Consider the following 24,631-nt stretch of genomic DNA (forward strand, 5'->3'; position numbering starts at 1 on the left):
GGGCTATGTTGTCTTTAAATTTAGATTCTCGCCCAATGTTAAAACTAAATATTCAAGGACACGACTTTAATGGGCTACTGGACACAGGTGCAGACCTTAGCATCATATCTAGTCAGGAATGTCCAAAACATTGGCCATTACAACAAGCCACTCAAACACTTCGAGGCCTAGGAGTGGCGACTAATCCCCATAGAAATGCAATGATATTAGATTGGAAGGATCCTGAAGGATGTGAGGGAACTATACAGCCCTATGTATTGGATCATCTTCCTATAAATTTATGGGGACGAGATGTCCTAGATCAATTAGGTTTGACGTTAACAAATAACATCAATCCTAATGCGCCCACTACTAGGGCTAGACAAGGTTTTAGGAAAGAAAAAAGATCAGGAAAACAAGGACAAGGTATAGCAGCACCAATTCAAATAGATCAAGGAACAGACAGACATGGGTTGGATTTTCAGAAAGGGCCACTGAGACAATAAAAATTACTTGGAAATCAGAAAGACCAGTGTGGGTTCCTCAGTGGCCCCTGACTAAAGAAAAGATACAAGTAGCCCATGATCTGGTCAAACAACAATTAGCGGAAGGACATATACAACCTTCCATATCTCCCAATAATACTCCCATTTTTGTCATTAAAAAGAAATCTGGTAAATGGAGATTATTGCAAGATTTAAGAGCCATTAATAATGAGATGGTTATTATGGGACCTGCTCAATCAGGGATTCCTCAATTGTCTGCTTTGCCAAAAACCTGGCATGTTTTAGCCATAGATATTAAAGATTTTTTTTTTCAATTCCAATTCATCCCGAGGATAGTCCACGTTTTGCATTTACTATCCCTGCATTAAATCATGAAGGTCCTGATCAGAGATATGAATGGAAAGTACTCCCTCAAGGGATGGCTAACAGTGCAACTATGTGTCAAATATATGTTAATAAAGCAATCCAGCCACTTAGAAATCAAAATCCTGAACTACAAATATTTCACTATATGGATGATGTATTATTGGCACATAAAGATAAAAACATATTGCTGGAATGTTATACCACACTTACAAACTTATTAAAAAATTATAATCTAGAGATAGCAATAGATAAAGTACAATTAAATTTTCCAATTAATTATTTAGGAGTTCTATTATCCTCAACCATGGTCCGTCCACCAAAAATTCAAATACGAGTAGATCAACTCAAGTCACTTAACGACTTTCAAAAGTTATTGGGAGACATAAATTGGATAAAGCCTTATCTAGGCATACCAACAGGAGAGTTGGGACCTTTATTTGATATTCTAAAAGGTCCATCAGATCCAAACTCACCTCGCATGTTAACTCCTAAAGCAAGAAAGGCATTGAAAATTATTGAAACATATATGGAAAATATACATTTGGATAGAATTGATATAAGTTTGCCTTTATTATTTATTGTACTACCAACAAAAAATATTCCTACAGGAGTATTTTGGCAAGAAGGTCCATTATTGTGGATACATTTATCTTATTCTCCTAACACTATTCTTACTAGGTATCCTGAGGCTGTAGGACAATTAATACTCAAAGGAATAAAAGCAGCGAAGGGAGTGTTTGGAATTTCTCCCAATAAAATTATTACTCCATATACTATGGATCAAATTGATGAGTTAGCTAATGAGTTAAATACTTGGGCAATAATCATGTGTAAATCTAATGTTTCATTTGATAATCACTTACCATCTAATCCTTTGTTGTCTTTTTGGTCTAAGCATCCTGTAGTTTTTCCAAAAATGACAAGAAAAACCCCTATCATGAATGCTCCAAATATATTCACTGATGGGTCAAATAATGGTACAGCAGCAGTAGTTACCCCTGATCAAACTTTTACATTTTTAGTACCCAAACAATCAGCTCAAAAGGTAGAGCTTAATGCAGTATTACAAGCCTTTTTAATGTTTAAAGATTCTGTATTTAATTTATTTTCTGATAGTCAGTATGTAGTTAATGCTATAGTATCTCTTGAAGATGCTGGTAGGATTTCCCCTTCTTCTACTGTTTTCTCTTTGTTTTCCACTATACAAAGTCTAATCTGGGACAGAAAAGACCCATTCTTTATAGGACATATTAGAGCACATACAGGATTGCCTGGAGCCCTTAGTTTGGGCAATGATTTAGCAGATAAAACTACACATGACATACATATTTTCTCTACACTAGAAGAAGCTACGAATTTTCATAAAAAATTCCATGTTAATGCTAATACTTTACAAAAGCGTTTTAAAATAACTAAGGAACAAGCCAGACATATAATAAAACAATGTCAAAATTGTGTGACCTTTTTACCACAAGTTAATCTTGGAGTCAATCCTAGAGGACTGATACCTAACCATATTTGGCAGATGGACGTCACACACTTGCCAGAATTTGGAAAATTAAAATATTTACATGTTACAGTTGATACTTCTTCCGGATTTTTGATGGGCTCCCTTCATGCCGGAGAAAAAACTAAAGATGTTATAGCTCATTGCTTACAAAATTTTGCCACTGTGGGCGTTCCTAAACAGTTAAAAACTGATAACGGTCCTGGCTATACCTCTACCTCTTTTAAACAATTTTGCTCATCATTTGGTATTACTCATATAACAGGAATTCCATACAATCCACAGGGACAAGGCATAGTTGAAAGAGCTCATCAAACTATTAAAACGTACTTATTAAAGCAAAAAGAGGGAATTGGAAAGGGGTATATATCCCCCAAAGATAAACTTAAAATAACGCTTTTTACTCTAAACTTTTTAAATTTGGATTCATCAGGACTTAGTGCTGCGGAAAGGCATATGTATCCAAAAAATGTGCATAAGCCTAAAGTTCTTTGGAAAGATATTCTAACAGGACAATGGAAAGGTCCTGACCCAGTAATTGTCTGGAGTCGGGGCTCTGTTTGCGTGTTTCCACAGGGAGAACAGCAGCCAATTTGGATTCCAGAAAGACTAACCAAAACGATTTCTACAGATCGAAAAGAAGATGATTTGACTCAAATCCATAACAGCTGATATCCAGAACTCCAGCTTGGCCATTCTTACATCTGCGACTGTGATTAACCAGGATGCTTTTTTCAATATCTATTTTATTATTGCATTTTTCCACATCATAAGGTTCTATTTTTATTTTTTGAGCTCATACAAACCTAGGTTAATGTTTTTCTGATCAGTTTTATTTTTTGACTGGAGTTTTTAAACATTGCAATGGAGAATTCACCTAGGTAAAGCTACAAGGCCTTTATTATTATCTTATGTGTTGTACGTTTGTTTGCACATTTATGTTTTGTGTTATATGTCTGTGTGTGCGTATGTCCATATTTCATATATGAGGAGCGCTCATGAAAAATGGATCCAAATTATTATTTTTTTTATTCACGTGATTTAAATTAAGTAAACAGCTGTTAAGGATTCTTTTTAAAGGTGGTTAACAGATCTACTTGTTTACTAATTTAAATCAGGTAAACAGCTGTTAAGGATTGTTTTTTAAGGAGGTTAACAGATCTGTTTGTTTACTTTCACCTTTCCTTTTCATTATATTTAATAATTCTTTTCAGGATAATGTCTCTTTAGCATCAGTGCCAGAATTCCTATCTTCATTCCAATGAATATAACTCAACAAGTATGCTCAATCAAGGAGTCAACTTACTTTGGGAGGAAACGGACTTTGGGAGGAAACGGACTTTGGGAGGAGACGGACAGATTGATAGATTCCTCCACTTTGAACTGCTTACAGAACTTGCCTGGACTATGTAACTATCGTTTAGTGCAGCAAATTGTGGTAATGCTGGCATATCTTTGCTGATGGTGTCACCAGTGATGCAATTTTTATTTCCTTGCCAGCGCACCACATGTTAATTGTGGTAATGCTGACATATCTTTGCTGATGGTGTCACCAATGATGCAATTTTTCCAAAGGAACTGTCAATTGGCTTGGTGTCGTGGCATTTCTGTATCCTCCTCCCTTCTGCTAGTGATGGTCTAAATTTGGGGGCCAATGGCTATATGCTGGACCAGTAGTCAGTGACGGGTATGATCCAATTGCAGTGGTATCAACCTAAGACAGGAGGCTGACGCCTAAAGGTCAGTTTTCCAATGACGGGTAAGAACCATATGTTGAATTGGACAACCTACCAGGCACGGTCCTTAAGCCACATTAACCTCACTCCCCCACTGGCACCAAGGCCAAATTTGGGGGCCAACAGAGGTGAGGCAAAGAACCTCACCCCCCCACTGGTGCATAGACCTATCCACAAGTATGGCTGTATGCTGGACGGGTAGTCAGTGACGGGTATGATCCAGTTGCAGTGGTATCAACCTAAGACAGGAGGCTGACGCCTAAAGGTCAGTTTTCCAATGACGGGTAAGAACCATATGTTGAACTGGACAACCTACCAGGCACGGTCCTTAAGCCACATTACTTGTTGTTTAATTAATCAGAAGGGAGGAGATGCTGGGAGCCATCAGCCAAGTAGGTATGACAATCTCCTTTCCAGCTTACTCCCATGCTGTCTAGTGGAAGGACTTCTGAAAGGTGACCTTGCTCAAGGACCAGGGCGGTTTAGCATAATAGGAGATTAGGGTGTTCCCCCTTTAGAATAGGGCAGTTTAGCATAATAGGAGATTAGGGGGTTCCCCCTTTAGAATAGGGCGTATCCTGCTGCTGAGTTCCTCTTGAGTTCTTAGGGTCAGACAGTATATTTTGGGAGACAGAAGCCCATGTGGAGTGGATTTGGGCAGAGTAGTGGATTTGGGCAGAGTGTGGATTAGGGCAGAGTGTGGATTTGGGCAGAGAATATGGATTTCCCCAGAACGTGTTTGTAGACGGCCGGTGTGAGTTCAGGAATAAAGAATTGCTGTTTGAATCTACAAGCTGTGTGGAGACTCGTGATTTGTGCCCAGCCAGAGACTGCGGCAAATTGGAAAGACAAAAATGGCAAACTCATAAAAAGAAACATGGATAAACAATAAACATGTAATTTACAAAGTATTAAGATGCCAATAAATATCCTAAAATATTTTTAGCATAAGTTATCAAAACAATGTAAGTTTTTAATGATGTCATTTTCACCTACAAAATTAATGATGATACAACAATACTCAGTGTTAATAAGAAGGTAAGGAAATGAAAACACACACAAACTGCTGGAAATATACATTAATTTTTCCATAAGACATTTGGGAAGATGGATCAAAAGTCTTAAACATGTGTATACTTTTTAACCCAAGGTTTCCAAACAATGGATAACTGACATTTTAAGCAGATGATTCTTTATTGTGAGGGGCTAACCTGTGCATTATAAAAAGTAGTAAAAAGATTCCTGAAGACCACCTATTAGATTCCTGCAGCATCTTCCATTCTGTTGTGACAACTAAAAATACACTTGAAAAATTGCAAAACCACCACATGGACAGGAGCACTGCTTTAGCCTACTGTTCCCATTGTTAGAAACGTATTTCTAAAGAAATACATTTATGGGTAAACATGGAGCTGCAGGAATACAGTTTACCTCACAAATGTGAAAATGTGGAAAGATAAATTTCAAAGACAAAATAACATAAAATCATAAGAAGTTTGTTATACAATGGTAGATACACGGCCTAACCTAATTCACTCATGGTAATGTCTTCCATCTTGAATGGGAGATATCTTCTATCTCCCTACACCTATAGCTCTTTTTCCATTCACAGCTCTACTTATTCAAAGTATTAACTACATCTCATTATTTCCATTTTTACTTTTCACTACCTCCTCAACCCACTCCAGTTTGGGTTAGTCTCCATGATGTCATTAAGTCAGCTCCTGCTAAGGAACCAGGACCCTTTATTTTGCTGACACCATGGATTGCTCAGTACTCATCTTATTTGACTTTGTGGTATCATTTGACATGGCTCCTCACTCCCTCTTTTTTATTGCATTACTGCTCCTTGATTTCTTTGGTAAGCATCTTGGTTTTCCTCATATTTTATCCAACTTCTCTTCAGCCTTATTTTATTCCAAATGGCTTTTAAATAGGGGTATTCATCAAAACTCCTAGCCCTCCTCTCCCTCTCTTTCTTCTCTGTTTTAGTTAGCTGTTTCACTGCTGTGACTAAAGAACCTGACCAGCACGATTATAGAGGAGGAAGAATTTACTTGAGGGCTCAAGGTTTCAGAGGTCTTAGTCCATAGAAAGATGGCCCCATTCCTCGGGAGAGAGTGGCAGAGAGAAGCAGCTCATATCAAGGTGACCAAGAAGCAGAGAGAGACTTCACTCTCCAGATAAAATATATACACCAAAGTCATGCCCTAATTCCCACCTCCTCTAGTCACACCTTATCACTCCAGTTACCACTCAGTTAATCCCTATCAGGGGATTAAATCACTGATTGGGTTAAGACCCCTTCAACCCAATCATTTCTCCTCTGAACTTTCTTGTATTGTCTCACACATGAACTTTTGGGGGACATATCACATCTAAACCATAACATTCTCTCTTGGTACTGGGGATTAAAACTAGGGGTGTCTCTGTCCCTCAAAATATGCTTAATATTATGAGACAGATTCTGGCTAAGTTGCCCAGGCTGGCCTTAAACTTCTGATGCTCCTGCCTCAGTCCCTCAGCTGGGATTATAGTCATGCACCACTATGAACAACACTCTCTCATTCTATATTTTCACTCTAGGCAAAATTGAATCCACTTTTGTAGTTTTGATTATTTATTTTTATAAACCCAATAGACTCAATGTTGTGCCTCTATTCAAGACTGCAGTTCCAGGCAACTGACTTCTATATTCAAGTATCTATTTGACATCTCTAATTAGATGAGTCAAAGTCATCTCAAACACAGACATGACCAAGTATGAAGTCATGCTCTCTTTTCTATTTATGTTTCCTTTTCCATTTTTTTTTTCATACCAGGGATTGAACCCAGGTATACTTAAATACTGAGCCACATCCCAGGCTTTTTTATTTTTTGTTTTTATTGATTTTCTTTAAAAAAATAAATAACAGAAGAATGCATTACAATTCTTATAACACATATACAGCACAAAAAAATTTTCATATATCTTGTTGTATATGAAGTATGTTGACATCAATTCGTGTCTTCATACATGTACTTTGGATGATGCATCCCAGGCCTTTTTTAAAGACTCGCTAAGTTCCTAAATCAGGTTTTGAGCTTGCAATCCTCCTGCCTCAGTCTTCTGAGCCACTGACTTCCTTCTTTATTAATCATATCCAAATCATTTTCAAGCTTTAACATCATAGGGGTCTGTGTTCTGAATATTGCTGAATTAATTCTTATCTCTCCAAATCCACTGCCACTCTTCTAAAACAAATTACCATTAAATCTTCCCTGGACTAACTGCTGCCAAACTTGTCTTTTCCCCAATTCATTTTGGCCTCTCTAAAATTTATTATCCACATTATACACTGAATGATCTTTTAAAAGCACAAATTTCATCTCAATCCTTGCTTAAAACATTTCAAGTCTCGTAAAGATCAAATCTTTAAGATAGTTTGGAGTTTATTTACAAATTCTGTTTCTCACCTAATTTCCAGCCTTATCATCCAACATCTCTGCTCTAAACCCTAGGAAATTCAGCCCTGATAACCTCTTTTCAGTTCCTTGAAACTGAAAAGTTCAAGTTGCTTGGGAACTGGATATTCATATTCTCTGCAATCACAGTTGTTAATACATACTGATCCTTCTGTTTACCTGCTTCATCCACTCACTCATCAAGTACTGCATGCCTCCCCCTACAGACAAAGCTTATGATTACCATGTCTTCACATATCAACATAAGCACCATTTCCTCTAGAGTTCCTTCAGATTGCCCAGAACACCTGAGCATCTTTATTATATAGTTTCATAGATCGATAACCTTTTTCTTTGGAGCATTTAGATTAGTGATTAATTTCTTGTATTTCTACCAGTCTTTGAACTTAATGGGAACAAAAGACGTTTGTTTTCACTCAAGATTATATCCTTGATGCCCAGCCTGGTGTGCCTGATTCAAAGAAGGTGCTTAAAGAGCATTTGTTGAATGGTTAAAGACAACTGCCACTAAATGTGACCTTCAGGGAGGTTTAGCTGGTTCTAAAAAAGGTAAGTTGCTTAAATCCAAATCTCTCTATACCTCATCCCCCCCTTCTTCCCTACCAAAATCACATAATAATATCAAGCACCTCCCACCAAAAGCACTTAATAATACCATGCATCCACTCCCCTACCAAAACCACATGCTTACATCAAGGAGCACAAGAAGAACTATATGCAATAATTCCTTCAGTATTAACTAGGAGAGAGAGAACACACATTTCTTGTACTTAAACATCGAATTCCAACAGGGTGAATACAGTATATACCCCGACTGATACAAACCTGAGTGTGTAGAAAGCAAGGTGAAAAAAGGATTACTGAATACACAGAAAGAGCCAAGGGACACAGAAGACACAGACAAAGCATGAACAGAATCACCATCAGAAAGAGTAAGTGCAAAACTGAAATGTCAAAGTGCTGAACACAGTCCTGGGACTTGATTGCTCATGGCACCAGTTTCAGAGAAGAGAGGAGATTACCTCTAGGAAAGGAAGGAAGATACCCCACTAGAGTCACAGGATCAGGGAAAGGAAGAAAAAATGTAAAAATAAGGATCCTGTAAAGACAAAATCATCAACTCTTCTCTGTCCTTTATAATATAATTTCACTCAAATACTAAACTTACTATATTTACAGAAATGTGTGCACTTGGCCTTGGATCTCTTTCCATAAAATGTAAAAGAACAAGAAAAGTAAAAACTTCATGGAAGTCACTGTAAGAAATAAATAAGATATAAATTCAACATTTCAAATTGAATTGAGTATTCTCTAGAAAGGATTTAGAAATTTTTTAATATAAAACCCCTATAATCATATATGTGCAAACCAAGAACTTAAATGAACCAAAAAATAAAACAGTATACAGGAAAACTTACTTGAACCCAGGAAAGAAATCAAGGACAAAGGAAAAACTGTATCAGATATGAATATTAAATTATACTTGGCTCAAGAAAAATAGATGTGAATGAAAATTTAGTAATATTCACTAAAGAAAAGAAGAAAAACAACAAAGGAAAAGAAAAAGAGATAAATAAGTAAAAATGGTCAAAGAGAAAGTATTTAACACAGAAAATGGGCAAAGAAAATCCAACCTTCAATATAATTAGAGTTCTTGAGATGGTAAAGTAATTTAAAAAGAATATTTAAAATTATAATCTTAAGAAAAATTTTAGAAGTAATAGAAAAAGACTAAATCTATATATTGAGAGGTACCACTGTGTACCCAGGAAAATTAAATGAAAATTATAAACTGTAAGTCATATCCACTATTAATCTTTAAAGAAAAACTAACCAAGGGTCTCCAAGCAAATTATTATGTTTGAAAATGGCAACTGAGTAAAACAGGCTCCCCCAAAATATATCAAGTACAATCTCACTTTCTGCATGTATGTCTGTGTGGTAAATTATATGCATCAAAGTTACAATAGGACTACAAGAATAAATGCAAGTGGTTTATATTCTTTAAGTGTTTCTCTGCTAAATTTTCTAAACTTATGAAATATTACTGCAATCCAGTCATATCAAATGTAATTTTAACATGAAACTCAGTTAAATTGCTTGTTATTCCATTTATTGGATGGGAGCAAGGCACAGAGATTGCACAAGAAATGCTGAAATTCAGGGGATAATCAGCATGGAGAGATAAATGGAGATTGAAGTCCAATAACACAAAGAGCCTCAAAAGTTGGAGAGGAATGATTGTTTATGTCTACTGACTATGCATATTTTAACCTGTAGACAAAGAGCTAGATTAGGCCAATGACAGGGTAGAAAACTGTACCTAGAATAAAGATAACAGACTCAGTAATATGGCTCATTTAAATGTAGATTTTGCAATCACACAATGTAAATTATGCTGGAATTTCAGGGCCACATGGTTGAAAGAGAATTTATTTTAAGAAATTGGCAAATGCAATTCTGGAAACTGGCAGCTTTAAAATCTGTAGGGCAGGTTCACCGGCTGAAATACAGGGAGGGGTTGATGTTGCAGTCTTGAGGCAGAATTTCTTCTGTGGGAAACCTAAGTTTTTCCCTCAAGGCCTTCTACTGATTAGATGAAGCCCACCCACATTATGGAAGGGAATCTACTTAAAATCAATGGGCTGTAGATTTTAACCTTGTCTGTAAAATACCTGCACAGCATTCATAGGTCAGTATTTGATTAAATAATGATATGATAGCCTAGTAAAACTGATACACAAAATTAATCATCACATCTTCTGACTCAGAAACTTTCTTTCAGGAATTAATTGAGGCAAAAACATGTGTCAGAATGTTCCCCTCAGTAGCGGCTCCCAAATATTGATGCTAAATAGTTTATTAGGGGCCTGACTGTAAGTACACACAAATTTTCCTTTTACTTTCCACATGGAACCTCCAGATGTAGCCAGAGTAATAGTCAACTAAGCATGATTAATGCTCTTATATTCATAAAATGTATCAAGTACTTCCAGGATTCTTAAGAGCAAAGCCAGTCTCTTTCTACAGCAAAAAGTCTATTTCTTAGTTATGTTTTTAGTCATGTAGGGCCCTGTGAATCTGGTCAGCCTGCTCTTTTGCCAAGCCAAATCAAGACAAGGATAGCACAGAAAGAAATTAAAGCAATGATCCTATACATGAGGATGAAAGTACTAAGGTATAGAGGCCAAAATCCCCACTAGGGGCTGGACCTAGTTTTTAACAACACAAGAAAGCAAATTGAGGCTTTTGCATTCAAAAACATTAAGGTCAAGAGTTTAATTGCAGAGAAGTGCAGAGATAACATATTCTGTGATGCTCATCAGATGAAGAATTTAATTCTTGTTATTACAGAAAACCAATGATGTAGAGAAAAGTGGCACTTTTTTATAAACTTTACAAATCACTTTCGTCTAAAAATCTCAGATGGAAAATTTTATAGGTAAGCTGTAAAACCTCTCACTGTCAAACAAAGATTTTGTCCTCCACCACAGTGTACAGCTGCACATCTAGGGCAAGCATTTTACCTGGGGTGATGTAAATTTTACAGACCTCAGAAGGAAACCTTTAGCAGAATCTCTTTAGAGCTGTACAGTTATTAATAATCTGATTGAGAATCTCTCAATTTTAGACATTACTGTAGTCATAAATTTTCCAAAAATGGCTCACCATACTTCTTTATTATTTTTTTACCATTATGTTTGTTTATTACTCAAATAAAATACTTTAGAGTAAAATGCAAAGTGAGCCCTTTGGTTAATGATCATAGATTAATGTGATCAGATCTAATTTTTTGAAAATCTTGGATACATCACTGCACATATTATTTTTATTCACAAATTAACATTCAAACCAGAAACTCTGTTGAAGTCATTACTAAAACTGTAATTGAAAATGACTGAATAATGTAACAAATTGATCAGAAGCAAAACAGTGATTAAAAAGAATTTAATAAAAGATTGCATAAATTTATATATCTTTTACTTTACATCTTTAAACTGTCTATAGGTTAAATATTATTTTCACAAATAACATGATACAATATTTTGTTCTGCCATAGTTTTTTAAGTGCATAATAGACTGTATATACATACATATGCATGTACAAATATCTCTAGCTTTATAATGAAAATTTATATAAATTTATATTTTCCATAAGCCTACCAACCTTAGGAAGACTAAACAAGGGTAGTCAGTGAAAGAAAATAATAAGTTCAGTCTTTATTTTTCTGATTGAGAGGAAGAGTAAGAAAGAGAGGGAGAAAGAGAAACACTTAACTGAATATTTGATTATAGAAGGCCATCCTCATAAGCAAACTATTTTCCCTCAATTACACCTAATTATTTAATTGTTTACATTTACTAATGAAATGAAACAACACAAAACAAACAAATGTAAGGGGTTGTTTTTCAGCAAGTGTATAATCATCAATCAGCACATACAGAAAGATTCTTAAAATTATATGAAGCTGGTCTGTTTAAATAGAAAGGCATATTTTATCCCAATCAATGCATAAAAGTAAAATTATCCATAACTGAGGCATGTTTCTCTGCTGTACAGTTCAGCTGTAATGATCCCCACACACTGCACTTGCACATCAATTATGATAATCATAATCACGGTCGTTAAGCTGAATGTTCATTATTATCAGGATGCTGGTGACAGCAGATTCAATCACTGGGTGCAATGGGCAAGCAGTCACAGTCCCACCCAAGTTTCTGCAGACAACGATGTGCCACATTAAATCTATGATGTGTTCCACATCCCACTCCATTCCAAAAGCTGTAGACAGTAAAGGTCAACTTTATGTTCTGTGCAATATGCTTAGGTTCTCTAAATTAATTCTTTGGAGTACTGGATATTTTTATGCTTTGTAGCTTATAAAATCCTGTTTAGGACCAAAAATGCATGTGAAAATAAGGGAAAAGGCCTGCTCCACTGTTGTAATTCACCTATAATAGGCATATGAGGAAAGGCACTATCAACATGAACCATCTTAAAATAGTCTCTTCCTGAATTTTGCAAACAAGGAAAAACATGAAATGGTTCCATTAAAATCAGACATTGAAAATGCATATGGAAACTCATTCCAATTCAGATAAAGGCCTAAGACTATCATTTCTGCTTCAGTAAATATGAACATATGTGAATGTTTTGACAACCAAAAGAATGTTTTTAGTACACTGAATTTTACTGTACAACTCCTTTAGACTTACCCAAATTGATTAAATTAATAGTGACTAACTGGTAGGCTCTCCTTATTTAATTTCACATCTATTTTAAATACTGAATTTACAAAGTATTTACCCAAACTTAAAAGTTTGAACATTTAAAAACACAACCTTAGAGTCTAAATTTAATTTGGGACAGTTTATAAGTAGACCAGAGAAATACAAGTAAATTATATTATATATATTATTTTCATTACTTATTTCCACTTTTTAGAAAAATTGTATATATGCTATTTTTTATTATTGATTTTCATACATTCAGAGAGAAATTAGTATTATCTCCTCTCAATGGGCTGACTTAGTGATTTCTTTGATCAATAGCATTAAAAATAAAACAAAAATAAATGGTACTATATATTAGTTGATATAATGTGAATGTGGTTAGAAAAAGAACATTAAATATTTTATTTTCTGGCAATTGATACCCTTCAACACAATTAGGTAGCAAATAATTTAGAAACTATAACTTCCATGTTTAAGGATGATAAAAGACAAAGTAAATTATTCATATAGGCAATCTTAAAACTTAATGGATAGGTTGGAGAACTCAACTAAATCTATGTACATTTAAATGTGTATAAATACTTTATATAATTCAATGTCAGTCCTTTCTTTCTTCAACATTTCGAAACTAATAGCTCTAGTTTCTCTATCTTTTATCCACTAATAATAAGTTTTGTCATCTAATTTTCCAAAAAAAAAAAAAAAAAGTTTTAAAAAAGCAAGTAAAAATAAGCCTACTTTTGGCAACCTATTGGCTGGAAGTCTCAAGTCACCTAAGAGCAAATTAAAATATTTTTTAAAATTCTAAGATTTGGGGCTGGGAATGTGGCTCAAGCGGTAGTGTGCTCGCCTGGCATGCGTGCGGCCCGGGTTCGATCCTCAGCACCACATACAAACAAAGATGTTGTGTCCGCCGATAACTAAAAAATAAATATTAAAATTCTCTCTCTCTCTCTCCCTCTCTCACTCTCTCCTTAAAAAAAAAAAATTCTAAGATTTTACATATAACCAACAAATGGACTATTTCTATATTATGTGGAGGTTAACTTTAGTCCCACAAAGGACTAATTTGTTTATTTAATATGTTTATTTAAAGAGATAAGATGGAAGATGGGAAGTAAAAATAAAGGGATGGAAGAAAGAAGGAAGGACAAAGGAAGGTAAGAAAGGAGGCAGGAAGTAGACTCAAATTTACTATTTTCTATACAGTTTTGTGTAGAGTTTGGGCCAATGTTTTACTAATATTTAAAGAATCCGTGTACTTTTCTTTCTTAAATTTTCAAGGAATACAAGAACAATTATTTAGGGTTAATTTTTGGTATACAGAAATATCCAGATTCCTCAAAAAAAAAACAAAATAAATTATTTGTTCTTTTAGTGAGTGTCTAAAAGTTTCTTTATATTCATTAATTGACTTCTTCTGTGCAATGTATTCTTGGAATACATAACAAGGTGTAAAGTGAATCTATTGCAGAAAAACAAAAGGAAGTACTGTTATTTAAGGAAACAAACCTTTTGTACAAGAATATTTCTTACTTTAATGTTCTAAGATAAGTCATTTATATTTTAAGAGAAGGCCTACTTCCTTAAATTAAATACAATGGTGAGGAGACATAAAAGCAAAAATGTTTATTTCAAATAGAAAATGAGATATAGATCATTTTATTCACATTCAAAATATGAAATTAAGTAGTTAAAATATTGAATAGTAATAGTCATAGTGGACATCCTTTTCATGTTCCAATGGCTTAGATCATATTTAAATGAGACAGTGGGCACTGGCATGTTTTAAGCCTCTTAGAATTATTAGGATGGAAAGTATTTCTTGGTATGTAAGAGGACATCAGTTTTTTCTGGGAGTAGGAGCAGATATGGAATGCTATTTACTGAATTGTGTCTCCTTGAAATTTATGTTTTTGGGGCTGGGGATGTGGCTCAAGCGGTAGCGTGCTCGCCTGGCATGCGTGCAGTCCGGGTTAGATCCTCAGCACCATATACAAATGAAGATGTTGTGTCCGCCGAAAACTAAAAAATAAATATTAAAATTTAAATTCTCTCTCTCTCTCTCTTAAAAAAAAAGAAGTTTATGTTTTGAAGCCCTAACCCATAATACAACTATATTAGCAATAGTGCCTTTCAGGAGGTGATTAAGTCATGAAGGTAGGATCACCATCTGATGAGATTTAAACACCTATATAGAGACTGCTTTCTCTTTGACTATAAAGAAGAGGAATGCGACCACACAGGAAAATGACAGCTGCCTATAATCCAGGAAAAGAAGCCTCACCAGAAATTGACTATATTGGTACTCTGATCTCAGACTTCCAGCCTCTAGGTTTGTAAGAAAATAAATGTCTGTTGTTAAGTCAAACAGCCAATGATACTTCTTTATTGCAGCCTGGCTACAAAAATACCAGTCATACATAAGCATATAATGTGTTTGCACACAGAAATATATGTATGTTAAATGTATGGAATACATTATATTATATATGTATATCACACAACTCTCTCTCTTCTAGCATATACATACACACAGAGACTAAGAGCAAGCTCTGTGCCCTAGTTTAACTCCTTTCTGTGACTTCACATTCGAGCCCTGATCCTGATCATATGTCAAAGCCAGCATTCCATGTCACTGATCATAGGGCATACAATCATAAAACATACAAGAACACAATAGCGAAAAATAATTTAAATATCTTGTGACTTAATTCAGCTGTACCATCTTTATAAAACACAGCTATAAATAATTTTGTAAGCACGAAGGTCTTAATTATAATGAAAATATTTATATTTTCTCTGGGTAATGTGAATTTTTACTCTTTTAAAAGGTACACTATTTTTTAATGTTTTATTGACTTACTTTGTCACAGATCCATTTTCTAGGATTTTCACTTCGGAATTGTTTTAATCCATAAGAATCAGAGCCATATTTGCTTGATGAATGCATTGATGCAGTGTATTTTTCTTTTTTATGGTAAGAAGAAAATGGAAAAAACCTGAAAAAAATATTGAGGAATATTCTTAAATTTATTTCTATAGATATTTGATTTAAAATACTAGGGAAGCAGTATAATAAAAATAATTCATTCTTTGAGATCAGAATACCTGGATTCCATTTCAACCTCTACCTTTGACTATCAGTGTCACTGACTTCAACGAAGTAAAACTTTCCTCGTGGAATTTTGTGAGTTTCAAATATAGACAATGTTAAGTAATGAATTTATCAACAATGATGCCAAATTACTCAAAATTTATCACATAAGTAAAAACACTCTTAATATTAAAATGGTAAGCTCCCCTTCAAAAAAAAAGAAGAAAGGAAGAAAGAAAGAGAAAGAAAGAAAGAAAGAGCCAATGAGCCAATACAGGCAATTCTCATTGAAATGTTTTCTTAAAAACTTAAATCACGGGCTGGGGATGTGGCTCAAGTGGTAATGCGCTCGCCTGGCATGTATGGGGCGCTGGGTTCGATCTTCAGGACCACATAAAAATAAAATAAAGATGCTGTGTCCACCGAAAACTAAAAAAATAAATCTTAAAAAATTCTCTCTCTCTCTTAAAAAAAAAACACTTAAATCACCACCAAAATGGGGATATTTTTTGGTAAAGGTGATAAATAATAGGGCTTTTGAGTCAGCCAGATATACTCATATATTACTTCTGCCTTTGCTACCTGTGTACCCTTATTGTTTCTTGACCTTTATGGAATCTTTATTTCCATATAGTGTTGTTATGAGGGATGAACAACTTAATATATATAAAACATTAAACGTGGAGGCTGAAAAGAACAAGAGTCCAAGAAATAATGGTGATGCTAAAAGTAGAAGTTAAAAAATAGAAGTAACATGTGTATCAATTGTTATTTTTATTATCATTATTATTACTACTTTTAGATATTAGTATAATCAAAATACAAGGGAAAAAAAGCTTTAAAAACCCTACAAACACTCACAGAACATCTACGATTGTGATATATTTTTTGTGTAACCTGGTCAACTGTGCAAATCCCTTCCAGAATTCACTGATACAAAAGGCTTTAAAAAATCTTATAAGGAAGAGGGCAGAAGATGAGAAAAAGTAGGTGAAAATAACACAAAGTTTTGACAGGTGACAAGAAGATAGCAAATTCCTAACTGATAGAGAAAAGTTAACACTGAAAGTGCCAGAAGAGGGAGATGTCCCAGAGAAATAAGGCAATGTGTCCTACAGATCCCCAGAAAAGCTTGAGAACTGAAGCTAAGTTACTGCAGAAAAAGAGAGTGAGGAAGAGATATATACAGAATATCCCCACCCCACCCTTCCCCCATCTTTGTCTCTGTCCATGTATCAATAAGAAGAGTCAGTTCTCACGTGAGTTTATGAAAAAGAGTTCCGATCTGAAGCAAAGCAGATACTATGGAAAGCCAAAGCAAAGCACAGATGGAATTACACAATTTTAATCCACAATCTACCTACTAAACCCTCCCTTGCTCATCTCTTGAATGAACTGGCAGTTGTACTTATGTGCTTCTAAAGACTGTATCAGAAGATAGAGAGAACTCCCAGACACATCAGTTTAAGTCTTAGCCTACAAGGATGTCTTAATTGAAAGGTCGTATCACAGGGCAATAAAATCTCTGAGTCAAAAAGCCACTCTCTTACATTTCTTGGCTTAATTTTTACAGTCTCCTTTTAATATAAATTTAAGAATGAATTAGTAACTGGGAAAATCAACAAGAAAGGAAAAAAAATCTAAACATGAAGAAACAAGTAAACGGAGGAGACTTAATACCAATGAAAGAAGTTAAACAATTTTAAATAAAAGGAACATTTATTTTAAAAAAAAGAGGCCTGGGGTTGTGGTTCAGTGGTAGAGCACTCGCCTAGCACATGCTAGACCCTGGATTCGATGCTCAGCACCACATAAAAATAAATAAATAAATAAATAAAGGTATTGTGTCCAACTACAACTAAAAAATAAATATTTTTTAAAAGAGAGAGAACAAGCTCTGGAAAATAAAATAAAATATATAGAAAATTGTTCTGAGGAAAACATTTTAAATTTAGACTTTGAAAAATTGAAGTTAAGTGAGGTTCAATAAACCTTTATTGAACCCTTATCATATACCAAAATTTTCATACATATCATCTCATTTACTTAAGACAATTCATATTTTTTTTCCACTATGCTCATGATGTCCTTGAAAGTAATACACTTAGGAAAGGAGTATTATTTCATCCTTTTTTATATCTCTCTTCACATTTCTTTCTGACATTTAACACCTATACTTAATATTTTTAATAAGAAATATTTTAACAATATTTAAAATAAGACAAATAAATGTAATACAGAGCTTTGAATTGTACAAAGCTGCAGAAGAATGGATTATATTTGCTCTTGGGAAAACAACTCTGGGGTTAGAAATGATAGTGGAATGTGATGGACATTATTATCCAAAGTTCATGTATACACCCATAGCACAAGACTTTTCCTGGGAAAGCTGGGAATGGAACCATCATTTGACCCAGCTATTCCCCTACTCGGTCTATTCCCTAAAGACCTAAAAAGAGCACACTATAGGGACACTGCTACATCCATGTTCATAGCAGCACAATTCACAATAGCAAGACTGTGGAACCAACCTAGATGCCCTTCAATAGACGAATGGATAAAAAAAATGTGGCATTTATACACAATGGAGTATTACTCTGCATTAAAAAATGACAAAATCATAAAATTTGCAGGGAAATGGATGGCATTAGAGCAGATTATGCTAAATGAAGCTAGCCAATCCCTAAAAAACAAATGCCAAATGTCTTCTTTGATATAAGGAGAGTAACTAAGAACAGAGTAGGGACGAAGAGCATGAGAAGATTAACATTAGACAGGGATGAGAGGTGGGAGGGAAAGGGAGAGAGAAGGGAAATTGCATGTAAATGGAAGGAGACCCTCAGGGGTATACAAAATTACATACAAGAGGAAGTGAGGGGAAAGGGGGAAAAATATAAGGGGGAGAAATGAATTACAGTAGAGGGGGTAGAGAGAGAAGAGGGGAGGGGAGGGGGGATAGTAGAGGATAGGAAAGGCAGCAGAATACAACAGACACTAGTAAGGCAATATGTAAATCAATGGATGTGCAACTGATGTGATTCTGCAATCTGTATACGGGGTAAAAATGGGAGTTCATATCCCACTTGAATCAAAGTGTGAAATATGATATATCAAGAACTATGTAATGTTTTAAACAACCAACAATAAAAATTAATTAAAAAAAACAAAGTTCATGTATAAAGACACAAATTGGTGTAAATATACTTTGTATACAACTAGAGATATGAAAAATTATAATTATGCTCTATGTGTGTAAATAAGAATTGTAATGAATTCCACTGTTATAAATTTAAAAATTGCACATGGGGTGTACATCACACACACAAAAATTAATGTGGCCACAATATCCCTAAGTGTAAAAAGGAGGTGCTCTGAGCTGGCTGTTGCACGTTTTTATCACTTCTGAATTTTATTTTAATAGTACATCTTTTTTGTGTGTGTCTGAATGATATTTGCTTCTTCAAGGGAATGGATAGCTGAGAAGACAAGGATGAAAGACTAGGTATTTCCCTTCTCGTGAATTAATTCTGCTCTCATAGACATAATGTTTCATTGAAGTAGCATGCATGTATACATAATTCTTAAGTATATGTATGTGTGTGTACATACATATGTATAAATATTCAAAAAATTTATATATTTACAAATAATCTTTAAATAATATTTACCTTAAAGTTGAGAGAAATTTTTAATCCTCAAATAGGATAATTATGTACTAGAGCTAGGAGTATAGCTCAGTGCTAGACTGCTTGCCTAGCATGTGTAATGCCCTAGTACAATCACCAGCACCTCAAAGAAAAGTATAAATAGCTATGAAAACCCTTAAAATCACAAATCACTTTAGTTTATAATCAAATTTTAGACAACAATCAATTAATTTCAAAATGTTACTTCTGCTTTCAGTGAGTACTTTTCAATTAGCTGAATAGCACATTAGAGAAGAAAACGATGGATCTGCCTATTATTTCTGTAACCTTACCAAGGAGATCTGTCATAAATTCTTAAAAACATAAAGAGCCAGGGCTGGGGATGTGGCTCAAGCAGTAGTGTGCTTGCCTGGCATGCATGTGGCCCGGGTTCGATCCTTAGCACCACATACAAAGATGTTGTGTCCGCCAAAAAACTAAAAAAAAAAAAAAAAAAAAATTAAAAATTCTCTCTCTCTCTCTCTCTCTTAAAAAACAACCATAAAGACCATATATCTTGGGAGGAAATCTTTACCCCTCACACATCAGACAGAGCACTAATCTCTAGAGCATATAAAGTCCTCATAAAACTAAGCACCAAAAAAACAAATAACCCAAATAACAAATAATCAATAAATGGGCCAAGGACCTGAGCAGACACTTCTCAGAAGGGGATATACAATCAATCAACAGATATATGAAAAAATGTTCATCATCGCTAGCAATTAGAGAAATGTAAATCAAAACTACTCTATCATCTCACTTTAGTCAGAATGGCAGCTATTATGAAGACAAACAACAATAAGTGTTGGTGAGGATGTGGGGAAAAAGACACACTTATACACTGCTGGTGGGGCTGCAAATTGGTGCAGCCAATATGGAAAGCAGTATGGAGATTTCTTGGAAAATTGGGAATGGAACCACCATTTGACCCAGCTAGCCCACTCCTTGGTCTATACCCAAAGGACTTAAAAATAACATATTCCAGGGACATAATCACATCAATGTTTATAGCAGCACAATTCACATTAGTTAAACTGTGGAACCAAACTAGATGCCCTTCAATAGATCAATGGATAAAAAAGTGACATATATACACAATGGAATATTACTAAGCAATAAAAGAAAATAAAATCATGGCATTTGCAGGTAAATGGATAGAGTTAGAGAAGATAATGCTAAGTGAAGTTAGCCAATCCCCAAAAAACTAAATGCCGAATGTTATCTTTGGTATAAGGAGACTGATTCATAATGGGGTAGAGAGGGGGAACATGGGAGAAATAGATAAACTCTAGACAAGGCAGAGGGGTGGGAGGGGAAAGGACGGGGATGGGGTTAGAAATGATGGTGGAATGTGATGGACTTTATTATCCAAAGTTCACATATGAAGACACAAATTGGTATGAATATACTTTGTATACAACTAGAGATATGAAAAACTATACTCTATATATTTAATAAGAATTGTAATGCATTCCATTGTCATATATAAATAAAAAATAATAATAAAAATGTGGATATGCAGTGATCTAAACAAATAAGTCATTACTTGAATGGGAAGTTACAGAATTGATAGAGGGCTCAAGAAGCAAAAATTAAAAAGTCAAGTAGCTTCAGGGAAAATAGGTCCAATGTAAATATAAAATAAAAACCTTTATACATTGAGTATACCTTTCAAAATAAGGACTCTCACAAATTACACTTATTCTTTCCCCTTACAACTCTCTTTCCTTTTTTCCTTTTCATGTAGTCCTATTATAGTCATTCATAAATGTAGGTTTTCTGCACAGTCCATTTATTTCATTAAAACATCATTCAAATCTCCAAATTATGACCCTGTATTGCCTGTTGATTCAAGTCTAAATTTTCAACATAGAGTTCAGTTTCTTAAGCTGCACTTGATCTGTTCAGATTTCTTACCTTCTGTTCTATCATTGCTGTTTGCCTTTTGTCCTTCTTCTCCTACCTCTATGCCTCTCTGCATGTTCTTCCTCCTGAAATGCTAATGCACGCAATACCTATCTTTCAAAACCCAGGTTAAAAACTAGCCTTCCAAGGCAGCTGCATGTACCCACTCCCAACCATACTGAATTCTCCATTGTCTAAGTATCTATTCATTAAACAAAATTAAGTGAAATGCAATTATATACCCTGTACTTTGAAAAACATATAATGGTGGAACAAATAATGATGAAAGCTGCAGCCTATCTAAATAGAACGCACTTTGTAATAGTAAAGGATAGGAAACGAGATAACAAACACAAGTAGAATGTAGTTAGTTTTAGGGTGAATATACTCACGAGAGGCAATAAATGCACGCAGGAAAGTTCATGTTTCTTTATGCATGCATATATATACATTTGAGGGTCTACTGGCAGGGATGTGGGAGGTGAGGCAAGGAAAAAAATTATCTTTCCAAACTATTTATGCCAGAGCTTGACTATTAAAAGACAAGTAGAGTTCAACAAGGTGGGAAGCTAGTGAAGGCTTTTTAGAAAGAAGAAACATCATATACAACAGTTAGAGATGAGTTGCAGCATAAAAAGGAATACCTAAGAAACAGAAAAGTGTTTAACACAGCTATAAAATTGAGTTCTTTTGAAGGAAAAAAAAGGATAAGAAAAGCCTTGGAGTAGAGATGAAGTCTCTACTGAGAACATTATAGTAATACAGATCTTTATAAATTGCCAAATATTTTTCTTTATTTTTACATAAAAATGAATTCTGATTGCCAAATAGGATTATTATCCAAGCCACTGTAAATTCTGCCTTAGGTAAATTATTTCAAAATGGATATGAATATGGAGATTCATAGATAGTAAGATACATCATAGATTAGCCACCCTCTGAAAGATTCCAGTATAATACATGCACCAAAACTAAGCATGATAAAGGGACACTTTAATACAAGTTAGAAATTTGGCTGCAGACTCAATAAATTTTCCAATGAGCTACTTAAAAGCATTCAAAAAAGTCTTTTTGTGTAAGCTGGAGGCAGTAGAAATAGCAAGCTATAGCAAGTTTCTCCCAAAATTTGCAGCAGAGCTTGTATAAGCCAATGCTTTCTAATGTGAGACTTGCTCCAGGATCTGCTCTCAGTGTCTTAACAGCTAGCAAAAATCAGAGATATGCTAAGAGACAGCAGAATTGCCTCTCTAGGGAGAACAGACATATTTTCTCACTGCTAGCTAATTTTCCCCAGAGAGAGCATATTTAGGGTGATATTTTACAAGTCAAATCTCCTGAGAGGACAAGAGAAATTTTCTAAAAAGAGGAAAGTCTCATCATTAGAACCATGATCCCTCCTGAGACCAATCACAACAACCCTCTTCCTCCTGAAGCTGAATGGAGAAAGTAGATGGAGAGAAGAAAGAATGGAAGAAAAGGGAGCCTTAGGCTTCCCCTAAAATTGTCTCCTATACCACTAAAATGGGTACTTACTTCGGGGCCTGTATTAGATATCTAAGTGATATAATTTGGATCTGGAATGTCCTCAAAGCCCATTTGTTAAAGGCTTGATCAGTAGCTTGTGCTACTGGGAGGTGGTATAATCTATAAGAGGTGGGGCCTAGTGGGAGGTTTTAGCTCACTGATAATATGACCTAAGACAGGGACAATAGGATTCCAGCTCCATCTCTTTTCTTGCTACCATGCATTAGGTGAGGTCGTTATCTCCCATGTATTACCATCATAAGGAGCTGTCTCACTACAGTGCTAAAAGCAAAGGGCTGATAATGAACTAAAACCTCCAAAACCATGAGCCAAAATTATTTTTTCCTCTCTTTAAATTGACTATCTCAGGTATTTTGTTATAGCAATAGAAAACTGACTAACAAAATAAGCTAAATTTAAGTATACAATAATGTCTTGATGACTTGATTAATAGTTAATTCAACCCATCAAATGTCTTAAATAACGACGATATATGTATATATCTTTGCATATGTTCAATACATTTTCTTAGAGGCAGATGCCTCATCCAACTACAACAATATAAGGGGGAGGATTAAACTTTATAATAGAGGCAAAACAAAAGAATAGAAGAACATAGAGAGCTGAAGACAACATCTAACTTTGGCAGAAATTGGAACTGAAAATGAAATTAAAAGACTTATATGAGTAGATGTTTAGAAGTAAAAGATGTGAACATATGTAGGGTTTTGCAATTGTATAATAAACTTACAAGGAAATTAAAATAGGAAAAAATGTTCTTCATAGAGTGTTTATACTGGTTCCTATCCAAACAGGCTAAGTTTCAGTAGTTTCTGCCTCAGTCTGGCGGGGCACCAAATCGGGAGTTCATGAGCCACTTTTCAAACAGGAACTCCTTTATTGCCTGAACTCCACCCACACTCCACACGCACTCCCCAGGAACTCTCCCCACCCTCAAGGGGAACTCCAAAGTAGTGGGTGCCTAGGCAGCAGGAGCCGCCCTATTGCCGGACAGCAGGAGTCTATATACAACTGAATACACAGCCTGTTTCAATCCAGCATCATCCAGTCACAGCAATTATATACAGCTTAACCTAATTATCATCATCTTAATGGCTCTCTGGCATCACCTTCAACCACTCCTTCTGCTTCTGGCAAAATGCCATGTGCCATCCCGACTAGGTTGTGGCTCTCAACAAGTTTCATCTGTTCTTACTTAAAATATCTTGGGAATATCATCCTGGGGTCAGCCATGATGGCCCAGTATCACATTTCTCTCTAAACTATAATACTGCACTACATGCCTTGTGATCCTAGTAAGGTTGACACAAGTCTGACATTTTCTACTTTTTATAGGAAGAGATTTCTTATTTATGAATTCTAAAACATAGGACTTTGACGTCATAAGTGGCTTTCAGAGCATTCACTTTTTCAGGCAGAGAAACAAATACTTTTCCATCTTCTTACAGTGGATATAAATTTATTTAGTTTATAATTTTCAAAACTTCTATACCTCCTAGACAAGAAAATGTAATTAGATGACAGCATAGCAAATAAAAAGAATTTTACTGCCTTAATATTTGAGTAACTGAACTTGATATGTTCAAGTAATAGTTTATTTC

At 34.9% G+C, this 24,631-nt stretch overlaps 1 protein-coding gene across 1 annotated transcript in view; it reads right to left on the reverse strand.

The window, feature by feature from the left end:
• The window catches only part of Spata17 (spermatogenesis associated 17), a 208,551-nt gene that overhangs the window by 46,349 nt on the left and 137,571 nt on the right, over positions 1–24,631 (reverse strand). The window contains exon 9 of the mRNA XM_076832137.1: positions 15,661–15,796. Coding sequence (XP_076688252.1) covers positions 15,661–15,796 — 136 coding nt within the window. The remainder of the gene's footprint in view (positions 1–15,660; positions 15,797–24,631) is intronic.

Source organism: Callospermophilus lateralis, chromosome 13 (assembly GCF_048772815.1).
Source record: "Callospermophilus lateralis isolate mCalLat2 chromosome 13, mCalLat2.hap1, whole genome shotgun sequence".
Classification (NCBI taxonomy): Eukaryota; Metazoa; Chordata; class Mammalia; order Rodentia; family Sciuridae; genus Callospermophilus; species Callospermophilus lateralis.